This window comes from Calonectris borealis, chromosome 7 (assembly GCF_964195595.1).
Source record: "Calonectris borealis chromosome 7, bCalBor7.hap1.2, whole genome shotgun sequence".
Classification (NCBI taxonomy): Eukaryota; Metazoa; Chordata; class Aves; order Procellariiformes; family Procellariidae; genus Calonectris; species Calonectris borealis.
In genome coordinates this window covers 33,903,583-33,921,419 of record NC_134318.1, presented here as the reverse complement: position 1 = coordinate 33,921,419, position 17,837 = coordinate 33,903,583, and the positions used below count along the sequence as shown (strand labels likewise).

Sequence of the window (17,837 nt, the reverse complement as noted above, 5' to 3'; positions counted from 1 at the left end):
AATTCCTTCAAATACTAAGCAGTTTCTTTTTGTACCTGACCAATGATTTCCCTCTTTTTGGTGAATGCACCATAATTCAGAGGAATAATTAAAATTCCATATTCAAGCAGCACATATGCAAGCTAAAAGTACAGTGTATCCGTTGCAGGTGTGTAAATAAGAACCTATATGGATACCTGGTTGCCAGGAGCACATAACACAAAGGTAGGCCACATATACTGAGGTGCTTCTGAATAATAAAGCCAAGACATCAAACAGAATGCACTATTATTTAATCAAATGACAACCATGATGACTTGAAAGCAGAGGACATTTTAACTTCTACTCATTATACTCTCATTTCGACACAAGAGATCTGGGGATTATGACCATATACTGTAACCACAGTTTTATTTTAGATATAATCCATAGAGGTTCCACTTTACTTTAGACAATCCCACTGAAATATAATTAAAACAAAATTGTTCATCCTCTCTACATACAGTCAGTTCCGTGACAAAGGCTTCTGATATTTATGATACGTTTCCAATGCAGGACATATCAATTGTTGTTTGGTTTTTTCTTAATATTCAATGCCACAGCAATTAACGGTTTTAGTTAATTACCAATAATACAAAAACTAGGTACCAGCATCTGTCATGCAACACAGTTTGGGCTGTTAATGTCATATGGAACATAGAAATAAATTATTTCCTCTTTTTTGTTATCTGAAATACTGTACGGAAAACTGAAACAAAACAGCCATTTACCAGCTTATATTTAATAATAAATATAAGCTTGTGCTTACATTTACAGAGCTAAATTCAAGCCTGATTAACTCCATGTTCTTCAGTGAACATGTGTATGAGATGACTTTGGCCCACACCAGATAAAACAATGGCATACAGATTGCATGGGGAAAAGAACAGAGAATTTTCCTTTCTTTCATATAATCATAGCAAGAAATAAGAAATGAAGAGGTTTCTGCCATATGTCTAACACACTTCACTGCTTTGTACAAAGGTCTCAAGAGAAATGATCTCCGTGTGTTATGAATATTTTAAGACTTATTAAATGTTCTTGGATTATTGTGGGTAAAACAATGGGATTTTAAAGAACCAGTTTAAATGACAATTAAATATTGTTCCTACTTAAGGAAAAAGAAAAAATTAATATTTTTTAATGTATTATCAAGGAGGAAAGCCTCAGCCTCTTTCACATTTATCCCAAGTTTTAGCAAAGGAGTTGCTGAAGACATGCTGGGTTTTATTTAATTTCTTTTTATTGCTTTAATTGCTTTTGAATTACAAAGAAATAAAACAGAATACTTGCAAGCAAGGGACAATGAGCTGACCACAGATCTCGTTTGATTTTTTGGCAAGTCACCTTATTTCTTTTATCCTATTTACTCTATCTGTAAAACAGGGGTAAATAATGTTTCTACTGGAATTCCACTAAAACAAGCAAGGACCCACATACAGCTTAGCTTCTGTTATCAGGACATCTTACAGCAAATAATCAGAATTTTTTGGTGCCTCCCATTCAACTTCAAACTGATCACTTCAACCTTGGGTGCATGTGGGGATTCCTCTTAGAAACCCACCATCCCAAACCCAGAGACAACATAGGAGATAAATAGCATTTTGAAAACAATCCCACCCCAAACCAGTGTTGGCTTCTACTGACACGGCGAGAGCCAGCCCCTCTGCCTAACACAAGGATGGAGGGAGGGACAGGGAAGCTTCCCAGACGAGGAGCTGGTGGATGATGAGAGCTCACATGTGCCTTTGACAGAACTGGTCATGCTTTCCCTCCTGAAATCTCCTCCTCCCTTTACACCCAGGATCCTGCCCTCTCTGTGAGGGCTGCGTAAGGCTCTGGTTTTGGTTCCTGTCCTACCCACAGGTCTGCAGTTGATTTACGCCTGGAGAATCTCATGCACAAACTCAGCTACTATTTAATAAGTGACAGATTTCCCTCTCTGCTACACTGCCATGTCCTCTCCCGTCTCTCTCATTGCTTAGCCTTCAACTCAAATTCAACACAACACAGAAGTTCCTTGTCCCCCCAACATGTCTGCACTCCGTCTATTCTCATGACATGCAAACATCCTCTTTTCCAGCCAACCTCAACATCTTTTTTTACTCAGCTCTCTTTCTTCAGTCCTCATTTTTGGGCAAGCTCTCCAATTCTTTCTGGATGACATAGATAGGAAACAGACTGGTCCCATCCATTCACCTTCCTAAAACGCTCTTCGAGGCTCTCACCCTTTTTTTATGACATCCTTTTCTCTAGCCTTGACAAAAATCTATGTACCACCTGCAGGAATGCAGAACATTGCTACAAACACCATTTTTTTAGCATCATACTGGTCGTCTTTTTCTTTCTAGTCATGCCATTGCCTATTCCCAGTTCAGCCCATTAAAAAATAGCTTCATTTCTTCCATAGCCAATCCTTTCATGGTCTGAATTCTCCCATTTGCTATCAGCATATTAATTTCTTTCTCAGCTCAGATATCATTCACTTGTTAAATTTTTACTCAAACATTTCTGCACTTTCTCCCATGTTGCTATGATTGCGAGGAGCTGAGCATAAACAACTCATCACCTTGTCATGCTCCTGCAATCTCTGATCTGACTTCTCCTGTCCACTGATATACTATGGAATCATAATTTCTTCTGGAGTCCATGGAAATCTCAGCCACAACCGTGAACTTCTGCATTAGATGAATTTCTAAATGTCTAGTCCCAGAATGGATAAGTAATAGCACAAAATCTAGGAAGCACGTGTGGGTATCATCCATGATGGAGGAGGAAGGTACTGCAAGAAACAAGTTATCAGCACTTGTCTTCACTGTTGCAGTGCAGGTGTGACATAGGGATTTACAATGCACACTGCATTACTGTCAGATTTTACCTTCCTAAAACAAACACTATCCCCCACAAGCTATCAGCAAATAGAATGTAAATCCTGTTGTCATGAGTGAATAATTTATTAAATTGACAGTATTGCTAATAATTACAGAAAATGTGCCGGTTTTTCACCCTTGACAAACAGGAAGCCAGCCATGTTTCCCATTTCAGCTACGATACACAAGGAACAATTCAAAGTGATGCTCGTCCCTGGCTGGCACGTATTCTTTATCATTTGAAGTTTATTTGATACAAATGAGGGTCTACAGAACCCTGCTGACATGAAGTCACAAAGAGCATATACATTTATGAATACTGCATTTACTGCACTTTGTATGCGATGTTTGTTAGGTCTTGGTGCTGAAATCACAGCTCTGAATCTATCTTGAAGTTGTTAAGGATGCATTGTGAGCTTTTGCTTTCTGCCCCCCCAAAAAAAACAAAACACCACCACAGCCTTCATGGCTTTAATTATTAAGATTATATTTTCTGTTTTATCTTAAATCCCATAATGCCATAATGGAAGCAACCAGCTTTTTCTCTCCTTCTTTCTTTTTTTTTTTTTCTTTTTTTTTGGTAATAGTATACACTATTGATGTAGGAAGGAAATGTGAAGAGAGAACAATCCAGTTGGATTAGACATTTATGAAACGTATTGCCAGCAGTGAGCTGTCAAAACCAGCCATCAAATGTAACCCTGGCAAAAAGAATGGAGACTGCTGTGAGGAGATTTACTAAGAAGAAACTCTCAAATAGTGCTTTTATGTCCTGACTCTCCACCCCTGCACCAGTTTTATACCTGCTTGTTGCCCCTCCTTCCTTGAAGTTACACCTGGTTTAGAATTGTGTGGTAGGAATATTTTCTCTATTCCAGAATCAACTGATGCATTTCTCTAGCCTCAATGCAGAACACCTGGACAAATAATTACTGTTTTCCTTCCAAATCTTAAAATCTATGAAAATGTGGAGTTGCTACTAATAGAGACATCTCCACAATATTCCCAGGAGTAAGAAGTCTTATTACCATTTTTTTCAGTTCAGAAGCTGACAAAAGAAGGATGTAACTAACTTAAAGCCATACGAAGTCAGAAAGAAGGGTAAGAATTCATTACTTCTGACCTTAAACCTACTTTTCTTCAAGACCATCCCTTGTGCTTTATATTCCAGCTTTTCACTGGAAAACTGTTAATTAAGCATCGGGAAAACTTGGTAATAAGCACCATTAAAATTAAATGACATGAGAAGATATTTTGCTATGGCAATGGAAAGGAAAATAAGAGAAAAGTTAAAGAATTGACTGGAATATACTAATGAGCAAAACACAATGTAGGGAGAGAAATCTGGAATACTGAAGAACAGGATCTCAAACAACCAGTAGGAGAAAAGCAAAGACTAAGACTAATATGTAATGGAGTAATACAGCAGCAAGATCTTCACATTGTACAAAAAAGACTTTGGATTAAAAGAGGAATGACTACAGAACAACAGGGTAACACCTCCATTTTGGCCATATCTGTTCTGCAGGCTACCAACGCTTCTAAGAGTCTCTCTCCGCTACAAAGTGAAAGTAATGCTACTTAATTATTCTCTAGCAATGGCAGGAAGATTTATTGATTAATACCCATTTTAAAGCTTTTAAGAACTCTCTCTCTCTGATTCACGTAGAGTCCGAATTTTAATGCAACAAACAAGGAACAAAATAGGATTCTAAGACTGTGTAATTTGTGTGATATGTGTATGTTTTCCTGCGAACAGAAAATCAACTTTAAATTGTGACATAAGGAGCCACAGAAACCACAGTAGATCTATACACTGGAAAAACTTACAAATAGTCAGCTGAATAGTTCCATTTCACAACTCGGGATTTGAAAAGTCAGTACCACCTTAAATTTTAACCAGAAGAGAAAATTTATAGAATACTGGCTACTTTCCCTCATTTAAATTGAATCAGCCATTACAGTTAACAACCTTCCCACCCCACACAAATAAATAAAGAATGCTGTATCCATTCTAATTTTAAAACTCTTATCTTCATTAAAAACATAGTTGATTTAGTCAGAAGTTCCATCTATTATGTGCTGTAATGATTTAATAGTGCCAATTAGATCTATAGTATTCCTAGAAATGGAGGAGTTGCAGCTGGAGCTCTGCAGACCAGTCAAACAATTTTCACAGGATATTCAGGGGACTGCACTACTCTATTCTAGGTAGAAGACTAAATTGTAAAGGAGAAAAGAAGCAGGATTTCAAAACAAGTATTCCAATATGACAAATTACTCTTCTTCCTGGGCTTTGCTTTTGTAGAAAAGAGAAGCATTTCACTCTCCTATTCTATAAGTGGCTGGAAATGCTCTGCATATTTTAATAATGACATCAAATAACTTGCTAATTCAAGATCCTTCAGCCAGCCATGTGTCCTAGTGAGAGACAATGCATGAACCCTTTAAAGTATCTACAATACAGAATATGTTCCTTGATAATGTCATTAAGCCATGATGACATGTAGCAAGCAATTGCTGGCAAAGGTCAATAACCTGATCCATTTATACAACGAATGCCTGTTAAAACAGTGTTTAAAGAACAATCGAATGATTGATGACCATAAGCTCTAGGTTGGCCATGATGTGGAGCATGCACATACAGCGTGTTCTGCAAGCACTACACGTACCTCTAGTGCTATGGAGTGGGCGGGGGGAAAACTGTGTTCTGCCAAAAACCAAACCAAAATGTTTAGACAAAAATGTTGACAACAATAATTGAGTAAACAGAGGTCTGAAGACGAATTTGTTAGCACTGGGCAGTAAAAATAGGCAGTGCTTCTGATCCAATTGAATACAGCTCAGTTTGAAAATAAGGTGCTGTGGGCAAAACAGACTGCAAGATCCTCTAAGCTCTATGTCACAGTCTGTGGAAAAATAAAAGTGACCATCCCATAGATCTCTATCACTGATTTTTAAATTGTTCCTTCATTTTTAATTCAAACTGATGCATTAAAATGCAGTTTCATTTGATGCACATTTGAATCTTGCCAGCTCAAAAGCCATTGTCAAAATTCACAGGTCCAATTTGTTGTGTTGTTTCAAAAAAGGGGGGGATCATTTCCAAAATATTTTTGTTGTTTTAATCTGCCAGCAGCCATCATTCTATCAACAGAGCGCTGCACACTTCTTAGAATTTAACCCCCTTTTCTAAAGAGTAATTAACCTAACAGCTTCTTGCAAGTCACTTTTCTGTCTCATCAGAAAAGCATGGTGACCTGTATGTTCTGTAGGACAGGAACGCTTCCCAAAATTGTCATCTGGTCCCCTCACAGAATTAATTATCTCATTCTGAAGTGACCACGTTCCACTTTTTACAAACAAGAACGATCTTGAAAACCATCAAAAGATATATGTGATCATAGAAACCATAAAATAAATACGATCCATTCAAAGCATTTGATATTCTGTAACTGTAATGGTTCTGGCTTTCATGAGATAAACACATTGCGCTGCTGATGTGCACCCTTCAATTAAAGAGCATTTCTGCACACAAGCCAGTTCCTCATGGAGGTGTTGATTATAAGTGGCATTCATCAGAATCAATGGTATAAAAATAAGCTCCCTGCCATTTTGCTGCATCCATAAACAGGTGTGGCCTGAGCTTTATTAGGTGCCCAGACAAAAAGACACGCAGGAACTATATCTCAGCATGAGTCACAAAGCAAAATTACAGTCCTGTGCTGCAGTCGTGAGACTTCCTAAAATATGTTTCCCAAGTCAGGGGCAGCAGTTGGTGTTGTTGGTTAGTGCAGGCGGGAACGGGATCCACCCCTTCCCGGGCCCCACAGAATCCCTCCTCCATCGTGGTACAACGATCCGACACGTTGCTAACTTGATTTAAGAAAAAAAAGTATTCTGCACTGCAAAGCATTTTCATGCCTGTTCTTAGAGCTCCACCTTTCCTACAAAACTGCAGAGTTTCTGCACGACATGGTAAGCAGAGTTATACTGGAATTAGAGCTAAGAAACATTCATATGAAGAGTCATCACTTCTTTCCCAGCAAGCCCCCATCAGTCACAAACACAGCGAAAACAAAGCAGAAAACATTAAATATACACTGATTACTTTCCCATCTCACCCTCGGCAATGATGGAAGTTCAGTCTGCTCCTTAACACACACGCGCCGAACAACGATAAAAAAGGATGCCAAGCGCTCCAAACTTCTTTAAATTTTGAAAGCTAACACCAATTGACCTGCTCGAGGCATCTATCCTGCTTCCATCCTGTCTGGCTCTGTAGTTGAAGCCTCCTCTGCCTACATCATTTTAACCACACAGACCAGAAAAGATTTTTCACCACTAGGCTTTACAGATGCATCACGCTTTTCACTCCGTGTCCAAAGATCTTTCAGCGAGTCAATTTGCTTCCCGTGTCCCTCCACTAGAAATTCCGTTTTCATCTTCCATCTTGTTCTGCGAAAGAGATCAACCTATTTCCCATTTTCCGTAATACAATCCCATTTCTTCCCTTCCCCCATTGCCCTTCTGTCAGGCTGTTCCCACCAGCTCCTCCTGTATCCTCCTCTATCTTGTCAACCATCATGTGAATGCGACACTGCAGCCTGATGGTTTCACTATAAACTGACAAAACCAAAGACTCATCATTCACAGACAGGGAACGGAGAGACGGGAAGGTTATGGTTCTCGCAAATGTCAGAAAAAATTAGTGGCAAAGATATCTCTCCTGACTTCCAGTTTCTTAGGATATCATCTGCCACAAGACTTCTGTGAGACTTTCAGTTTTAATTTCTGTGAAGAGAGGAGGAAGTCTCTTTTGCAGTGTCATTGCTTCCCTTTCCTCTCTTCACATCTCCACAAACCAGAACAATGCCCATCTTCTCCATCAGGGCATCTAAAACGTCACAGATCATTTGAACGTTGGCAAAATTCTATGCATCAAAATGAAACATGGGAACATTTACCTTTTAATTATTACACATTCGTGAGGGAGGGAAAAAGCATCATTTTGTTACGTGTTCTAAGATGTTGAAAGAAGTAAGGTTCTCCTTTTCTGGTGTTCCTGACGTAGAAATCGGTATCTCTGAATTTTGCCTGCACTGGGGAGGGGGAATGAGTCCCAGCTGGGGGCTTCGCGCAGAGCTGCAGACCAAGAACTTCTGAGAGACTTGCAGTGAAGGCAAGCTTTCTGCGGGGGGACATGTAGATAACTCTTAGCTTCTCTCTACATTAAAAAGCACTACAATTTATTGGGTTCGCTTCCCCCCCCCCCCCTTTTTGGCCTAGGGAAAAATCCACCTTCACTTTATTAATAGTGAATTCAAATGGTTTTTCTCCTGCAATTTAACAACTTCCCCCCCCCCCCGCCCTGCACAGAGACAAGATATTCTTCTCTCTTGAACCCTTCAACGTATTTGTTCTGCATTATTTTTTCATTCGCTGTTATCCCGGAGGCTCTCAATGTTTAAATAGCTCCCTCCCTCCCATGTAAAGCTGTGCACTAATATCGATCAACTTAGGCTGGAAGTTACTATAAGGCATTTTTCAATAATCAGCCTAGCTGTTCAGAGAGTGTCTTGAATATAACCCTTAGGTAAACAGCGTAAGACACAAGGAACTTTCCCTCAGCAAGCACATCTTTGCAATCCCAAGGATGGCTGCTAATGCTCCACCAGACAAAGAACTTGACTCTGACTTTCTTCTCTGCAGGTCAGAGGCGAAGTCACATCAGCTAATGATGTCTTTATTCTGATGCAGAGAATTTAAGTTTCTTAGGACACCTGTATATTCAACAATCTCATAGTCATATGCCCTTCAAATAAAGGGTCAGACAGTAAATAAGCTCTTAATGAGCATCAATTTACTTTTTAATAAAAAATAATCACAAACAAAATCCCAGTCTTCTAAGAAGATAAAGTTATGGCTGTACAAGAATATTAAGTATTGGCTATGTAAAGCACCTTTATCAGTGAATTATAGCGAATAGGAGCTCTCACCTGGCTGAGGGGAGAGGAAGAAGAAAATAATTTCAAGCTAAACAATTAAAAATAAATCATAGGAAAAGGATGATACATGCATACTATATGTCAAGTAATATCCACACTTACAGAGAGATGAGTAAGCTACTCTAAATTATTAGGTTTTCATTTAATTCATTCTGGATTTAAAATGCCAGGTTTATTCTATTTTTACATTGCCTCATTAATCATAAATGGGAAAGAAAAGTGATTGGAATTAAATACTTGAAATCATTCATACTTTATGCCTTAAATAGCTGCATTCACTGGTTACTTCACATAGTACTTAATTCTAAAATGAAAAACATAGGGTGTTTTAATTTCCTCTTCTTAACTGTGAAGCATCAGATTGTGCTATATTGTTTTTATAGCTCTGAGGGATCCTTAAAAGAAAAGCTTGTGTAAACTAAAATGGCAAAAAAAGTCCGATGTAAAAATAGTCCTAGGCCGTTGCTTTGCACGCTGTAAAAGCAGTGATGTTCACACCCACCAGTGGGCGAAAGATAAACATCATAAAAGTAAATAACACTCTGAAATAGCTGGCTCCTATGAATCCTGGAGACAGCACAAACTGTTTTGTTGTTTTAAAAAAAGATTATGCATAAGCAAATCCCCATGACTTTAATGACGATTTCTGAAAGTGTTTTCAGGTCAACTTCTATGCTAGAGAGCCTCAGCAAAGCCCAGTGGGTGCAGTTGTAGGCAGTGCCCTGCTGGCACTACCCTCACTGGTTTGCTTTCTTGTTGGATCTGTCAGCACGGCTCAGGCTGGTTCCTGCCACAGCAATCCTCTCCCTTGCGAAGGAGCAAGACAGTCCGTGGTGGCAGGAAGCAAAAATGAAGGAGAGTGTGACTCGGCAGCATTTAGATACCAAAGCTTTGGGGGATCCCCACGTGCTTTGTATTGAGATGCACACAGGGACAGTCAGAAAGCCGAGGTGCACGAAGTTCAGCATTCTCTGCATCTGACAGATGGTTGAGGAGTACAGCACATACTTTTCTACCTCCCCACATGGCATCACCTTAACCATCGAGAATAAACAGGGCTAGAGTAATTCAGGAAAATTCTTGTATGATGGCAAATGCAATTCAATGCAGGTAAACGCAGGATAAAAATTGTAAGACGAAAGATTCCAAAAGAAAGCCAAGACATTAGGGGAAAGTGTTCAGAGGCATAATGATTGAAGAGAGATTTAAGTGTCCTCCTGGGTTATGAAAGTCTTAAGCTAATGGATAACTGCAGTGGGAAAATAATGCTGCACGGTGAGCTACATGCCTAGAGGAATATAAAGCTAAAATTCTGGTACTGACTGGTGCATAAGTCTGACTGGAAGCTTTACCTACAGTATTGCATTGTCTTGATGCTCATAAATTCATACTTCCAAGTAAACTGACAAAAGAGGAAGAGGGAGAGAGGATCATCTGAAACATAAGAATCATATTTTATAGCCTGCTGCAGCCAGCTCCATACCACACAGAAGCTGCAGGCCGCTGCCGCATTGCTGCAATTTTCCATTTCTGGCCATGTTTTGCGAGAGTGCAGACGGGATTGCAAAAGAGAAGTCACAGAGAGGATCGCCACAGGGTCATTCAGATGCCTTTGCTGTGAACGTATGCTACATGCTCAAGGGCAAGTAAAGTGCTCGACTCTTTCATAAGATAGATTAAAAATATTCGAAGGGTTGAAGGGAGATGGTAGACAGAAAGGACAAACAGACTGTGATTATAATACCCACATACAGTATAGCTTCCCTTACCCTTAAAAACAGAACAAAAAAAAAAAAAAAACATCAACCAAAGATGGTTGATGGAAAGATGGAAATTTAGCTAAAGACCTGTTTATAACAGATCTTGAATTATGGGAGGTAACGTGCATGTTCTACGCTTTGAGACAGCAAGCAAAACAAAACAAGAAAATAACATCACCGATGTGTCCTGCAACCTGGGAAACATTTAGAAAAATTTTCAAGAGGGAAAAAACTTCCATGGTAAATACATATTATAATGCTCAACTCTTTAAAATTATTTCAGGACATGGTTATTATAAAGCAGGTTCAACCATAATTTTGCACTTTGGAATAACTTCAGCAGAGTCACTTGGAAAGCTGCAGCCAGAGCTTCCTCTGAGCCTGGCTTGCTTAGGCTGAGCACTGTCTATCTCCATGCCGTTCTGCGCTCTGCTCAAATGCAGCCTCCTTCTGCAGCCCCCCAGTAAACGGGAGGTAGGATTCAGGGAGACATACTGGCTCACAGTGCTTGCCCATCACCTTTACCAATTCATTTGTTCAGACATGCTGCGTAGAAACTTAAGTCTGGGAGAAAGGGGCGTAGGGTCTGATTCAGCACTTTACATGATGTTAGACCTTTGCCACGTCCCGAGTATTGTGTATTAAAAATTGACTTCAGCTTCCTCTATAGTCAATCTCAAAATAAGACTGAAAAAAGTAAGGATTTTCAAAAAGGAATGAAACCTCACACATCTGAAGGATCTTTGCCAGATTTCTGTGCATCCAGAGAGGGATTTAAGGCAGGAAAGAGAGTCCTAAGATCATTCCCCAAGGAATTTTCTGAAAATCAAGATGCTGCCTTTAGTTACCAAAAATTAATTCCAAGTTCAACTGGTGCAAAATTTGAAGCTAGAAACGTGTAATCTGTTTGATTCTTGTTTAAATTTATGTAATTAATTTATTAAATTAAAAAAATGTTAGTCTGCATTTAAGGTAGACCATAAGCCACAGCTCAGCACAACGCTTTGCAACAGGGGTCTGAGCCCTGAATTCTCAAATTAAACTAAGTCAACCTAAAAAAGAACTCAGTGGGTGTAAGGGCACCTGTGTTAAGGAACAGCATCCTTACTTTTCCCTTGCCTTGTTTTTTGTTCGTTAATCCACTGTAGGTCCCAAGGTAGACCTTGGGAAGAACGTGTCAAGGCTCCTTCCTCAGCGCATCACCCCCCTCCCCTGCCCAGCACGTCCGTAACAGGCACAGAGCATCCTGTTGATTCACTTCACACACTATCCTGGGCAGTTCCCCCCATCCTCCTATACCACCAAGACCAACAGCTACAGGCTGCAAGTTTTCCTCCCGGACCAGAGCTTTCCCACAAAGCCAGGCCACGTTCTAACACAGTTCTCACACTAGGCTCCATCCTGACTTCACCCCGGTTGATGGTGGCCTCTGCTCACATCACTAACGAACATCTGGCCTCAGCTGCTGGGCTTTGGGGAATATCAGGTTGCTGTTACAAAGGTTTGTTGGCAGATAATTTTAAAGAAACATGTTCTGAGAATGTTTTTACAATCTCCACCTCTACCTGCTCTGTCCTAAAATCTGTTTCTCACTATCACTTCTCCAAAAGACAAATTTTTTTATATATATATATACATTTTTCTTTTTTTTTTAAACCACTAGAAGGAATCCCCTACTGCCTACACAATAAAGTCAGTCAGAGGCAAGATTCTTTCTCACAGATCTTATCCCTCTAAGCCATCAGACTGACTAAACCACTATCCTTTGATCAATAGGCAGCTAAGTGGGAATTTTCAAAAAAACCTTTAAGCAAAATAAAGTTGCTTCTTTATTACACACAGGCCTTACTCCCTCAAACTAGAAGAGAGGTGGGATTTCTTTTTTTTTGTATTTTTGTTCAAAACTTTTTCAGTCTGGATGGAAGATAGATTCCATCCAGGGAGAGTAAGAGCTGAGAATAAGAGAGTATTTACTACCACTGAATATGATGATTGCATCAAAGACTAAGCGAAGTAGCCAACTGTGAGAAATCATGACCCATACACTAAATATCACCATTTGTTTATAGTTAAATGTATATAAAAAAGGGTGGATAATTAACTCTCTGTAAATGTAAATGTATTCTATTTTTAATTAAAGGGATGCGAATAAAAACAATGGTTTCACCTGCGGCATGAATGGCGAAGGATCCTTTGAGCTCTATTTTAAACTGTCCATGCCGGGAGTCAAAAACTTAGCCACAAAGTAGTTTTGTGTGTGAAACTCAATTTGGACATCACACTTCTGAGATCCTATTAGAGCAATCACCAAGTGTTAAAAAGACAAAACATCTTTTCAGAGACCACTGCCAGACAGCAAAGAAAATGACTCTTTAATAAAATCGGATCAATTTGCTAGCTAACCTGCCCCAAGTGGAAACAACATAAGACAGGTTCCCAGAGAGTCAGCATTAATGATGGGCCCATGCAATGAATATCATATGCTTCCATGGACATAACAAAATTGCCTGGGGCAACTTTCATATAAGGGCTGGATTGCAAGTTGTCTGTCTTGCTTCTTCCCCCTTCCCTAAGCTAACTCCTAGGCTCTTCTTTTTTTCTTTTAAAGAGGTAAGATTTCTCACTGTGCTTGACTGTGGTACAGAGTACGTGTTTAAATGTATTATGGAAGAAATAACTGATTTACTCAGAGCCGTTGAGAGACTTAGGAGAGCTGGGTTCAGCTCCTGGCTCTGCAGAAATGTGCAACCTGACACTTGGGAGGTCACTCCGGATTGTTTTTATGTGATCTTCAGCAGCCCGCTCTGCTGGGCTCTGGACAAGCATCAAGCTCACATCAGTCAGACATTTCACAGCCCTCCTTACACACTTCCACTCCTTCTGGACTCACGAGGTTGAGGTTCAACACCATACAGACTATTATTATCCTATTTTCCACATGAAGATTTCTCACCCCAAGCAAATTTGTTGTGCAGGCAGAGGATGCTCGGGTGTGCCTATGAAATCCTGGACGGGCAATGTCCATACTGTGCTGAAACCCTATCTGAGATGAAGACTAACAATATCCCTGGACACAGGGGTGTTGAGGATAAATTGCCAAATGTGGATGAGACATTCTGCCTAAATACTAGATAGATTAGACAAATTATTTTGAATAAAAGCAAGCATATTTCTCTCAAAATACTTTGGAGTATGATATAGGAGAAGCTTTGCACTAAGAAGTCCAGAAGGAGGATTTAAGTGCCAGACAAACATAATTGGGCCACATTGCTGAATCTGAACTACAGCATGTACGGGACATTTGACTAAAGCACATCCCATTTACAGTATTTATACCGAGAGAGTTTAAATTGTTCAAAAGCATTTCCATCCAGCTTTTTACCTACTAAAATCAACACATTTAAGTAACAATATTTAATGTACCTTTTTGCAATGGTTTTCATTAAAGAAGTAATAGTTACTCCAGTGCACTCTCAAACCCTCTTCTTCTCAAAACCAACCAAACAAAATCCCCCAAAACAGCCCAAGAGACAACCACCGCTATTTCAAATGCATTCCCACTATTTGCTTCTTCAAGTCTCTATTCCTTTCTATGAAAGGGAATCTTTTTGCACACCAAGAGGGGTGGGGAATATTTTTTGCTCCGTTAGAAGTACCCTGCAGAGTTTGCAGTGTAGCAATTGTGTTGTTTTTTTTTTTGCAATGATCCCTATCAATATTAGAAACAGAGCCTGGTAGCTATTGTCTGCCTGATTAAGGAAGCCGAAAGTACAACCAAGACACGCTACCCAACAAACCTAGGTTTCTTTCTTTCTTTCCTTATACCCAGATCCAAAGTATTTAGGCTCTCAAGATTTCAAGACATGACTCTCTACAAGTCATGCTAACATACTCTCAAGTATTAAAAAGATATGAAACAATGCATAAAAGATATCTATTATCTATAACAAGATAGTAATTACTACAAACACAGATTCCCTGTGCTAGGAATTACAGGGAACAAACACATATATATACTGAAAGCAAAACCACAACTGGGTACCAGTACATTCTATTAGACATGACTACCTTTACGTTGGGATGATACTGATATCATTTAATCCACAGAAAAATATTCCTCCATTGCATCAGCATACTAAGAAACATGAAAAAAAGATGTACTAGAGAAACCCAAGCTGTGCTGTCTTACACAACAGGAATATTTCAACTTTAAAATAAAAATGTAGCAAATTTGCCTTTTATTTCCAAAGCACTATCAATAATCACTAGTTTTATGTTTTGTAGCTATCAAGCTACAAAAGTTAATTTTTCTCTCTTTTCCATTTCTCCTAGCATTTAATTGTTTTCTATTATGGTAGAAAGCTAAATTGGGCATCTATACTTCGTAGTTAAACCAAAGCAGGCAGTAGCATCACTCTTTAAATATAAATATTAGAGAGGAAAGCAAAAATTGGTAGGATACACTTCTGCACATATTCATTTCTATTCATGTTACTCTAATGGTTTAGTAACCTAGGTTTCTTATAATTAATATGCACTCTATACACTTATGTTAGCTGAAAATATTTTTTCAACAAATCATTTCTCAAGTTGGCAGAAAACGCAGCTTCCCTCCAACACCAGAAAAGCCGGTCTTGTGCTTACAGCATTGCATCTGAATTCTGGAGAACTGGGCTTGGCTCCCTGCTCTGACCCACGGCTGAGAAGTCATTTAATAGTGTCCTTCACAACGTGGGGGCCGTATGTCTGTCTCTTGCCAGGGACATTGTTAGTATGGGGAACAGGGATTGACTCTTGCGGTGGGCTTGCGCAGCTGCAAGGGCACGAAGCTGCACGGGCACGTAACTCCTGATGCCATTAGCTGGACGCCTGCCTGCCTCCGTGACTGTCCTGGTTTCGGCTGGGGTAGAGTTAATCTTCTTCCTAGTAGCTGGGACTTCCTGGCGCTGTGTTTTGGATTTAGTATGAGAATAATGTTGATAACACACTGATGTTTTAGTTGTTGCTAAGTAATGTTTACACTGGTCAAGGACTTTTCAGCTTCCCATGCTCTGCCAGGTGCACAAGAAGCTGGGAGGGAGTGTAGCCAGGACAGCTGACCCAACTGGCCAATGGGGTATTCCATATGGTATGACGTCATGCTCACTGAAAACTGGGGTTTGGTGGAGGAGGGGAATCGCTGCTTGGGCATCAGTCAGCAGGTGGTGAGCAATTGCATTGTGCATCACTTATTTTGTATATTCTATCATCATCATCATCATCATCATCATCATCATTATTATTATTATTATTATTATTATTATTTTCCCTTCCTTTTCTGTTCTATTAAACTGTCTTTATCTCAATCCACAAGTTTTACTTTTTTTTTTCCAATTCTTTCCCCCATCCCACTGTGGTGGAGGGGTGTGAGCAAGCGGCTGTGTGGTGTTTGGCTGCCTGCCGGGTTAAACCACAACAGTGACCCTGGCCCACCGTACCTAACACACGGAAGCCTCATCTCTCCTTGGGTTTTATTAAATATTTGCAAAGAATGGAAACTAAATATAAGGAGGTATGGGAGGGAGGTGCAAAGTACCTCAGTGTAATTATTCAGAAATTTAATTTTAACAAGCAAGCATTTACAAAGCAAAAACATTGTAAAGTCATCTAATCTCTTTCTCCAGTGGAACATTCAACCTGACAATGAAAGACATAGGGACATGAAACTAAGAAACATAGGCTAAGCTATGCTTCATTATTCTAAAGAATATCAGTCTAGCTCCTGAACAACAGATACATGAAATGCTTAAGACAGTGAAGGAAAGCGTGTGGATCTTTACATCTCACCTCTGCACTTTCAGTCCTAGGGCAACAAATAACAGCAGAGGTAAGAAATGCTACAGGACATACTCGCTTCTGTGTTTCATTTTAGAAAGAGAAACCAGCAATCCAGCTAAGAGGAGGCACCACTTCACAGATAATGCTGGGGATCAACAAGTCTGAAAATGACACAAGTTGAAAAATTCAGGGACAAGTGACAAAGTACAGGGAACAAGTGGCAATAAGCAATATATTAAAACGTGGGGCAGCAGGGGTTAATGCACTTGCCTTTCAACCCTGCAGCATTAAAATACATTGCAGTAAAAGTTAGTTTTGTACTTCTCCCGCTAACATCAGCTTGAAATCTGCCCAAGGATTTGAAGGGCAAGAGGCCACGGGACGGGGGCACGTGGAAGGCGCCGCAGGAGAAGCCTGCCTCCAACCTCTCAGCGCTGCTCACGCCTCCAGCCAGCGTTGGGAGTTTTCCTTTCAGGAGAAAGCACGCACAAGAAACATGCAGGAGATTCGCTAGGCTTTAAGCTCGTATGGATGCTTAAACACAAGCAACAGCTAAACACTAATCCTGCGCCAGGGTATCAATGCTAAACAACCCGAGAGTCTTCTCTGCCCGTCCCCGCGGAGAGCACGGAGAAAGCACCACCGCCGGGCCAGCCCGCAGTTACCGTCTGCATTTCCACACGGGAAGCCTGGGTTTGATTTCCAGTTTGGGTCTGCCTCTTCCCAGGTTAGAGGGGGAGAGGAGAGTGCTTTAACGCTGCTCGACAGCAACCCCTTTGGGCAAAGTAAGCACTGACGGGGCCCAGCAGGAGCAGGGGGGAGTCAGAAGGGTTGTGGCTGTGCAGAAATTGCTGTGACTCGGGGGAGAAAGAGATTTTACTCACCATATGAAATGGGAACTAGGAGAATGCCCAGAATGAAAGCAAAGCAAACTCTGATTTTTTTTTTTTTAATCTACTCCATGCATCAAATTATCCTTCTACCAAACCACCTACTTATTTGTCTTCAATGACTAGCATGAAAATAGCTATCTTTTCTTAAGAGCACTGTAAACTAAATGACCCTCCTATAAAAAACCCACTGGATTTATAGTGTTAAAAGGCAAAGTCCCAGAACCGTACTTCTGTTTACTTGAGAAGTACAAACCATTACCCGGAAAACAGAGAGGTCTTTTACAGAGACTGGAAAACAAATGGTTTAAAAGCATTAAGATCTACATATCTTTCCTTCCCATACATTCAAAGCCATCAATCATATATAATCCAGAACATACGAGGTGCAAAAGTGCTAAAAAGGCCCCATTAAAATACAAGTCTTTCCAGGTGTACCACCCAATCACTAGAACTAAACGCAGAGCAAAACCA

The 17,837-nt window shown here is 40.0% G+C and overlaps 1 protein-coding gene across 7 annotated transcripts in view; it reads right to left on the bottom strand.

Moving 5' to 3' along the window:
- VTI1A (vesicle transport through interaction with t-SNAREs 1A) overlaps nt 1–17,837 on the bottom strand; it is a 282,386-nt gene that overhangs the window by 122,430 nt on the left and 142,119 nt on the right. The window contains exon 6 of one of the 7 annotated variants that reach the window (XM_075155077.1): nt 9,494–9,930. The exons of the other annotated variants lie outside the window; for them this stretch is intronic. Coding sequence (XP_075011178.1) covers nt 9,773–9,930 — 158 coding nt within the window. The 3' untranslated portion in view covers nt 9,494–9,772. Of the gene's footprint in view, nt 1–9,493; nt 9,931–17,837 lie in introns of those variants that run through there. 7 annotated transcript variants of the gene reach the window in all.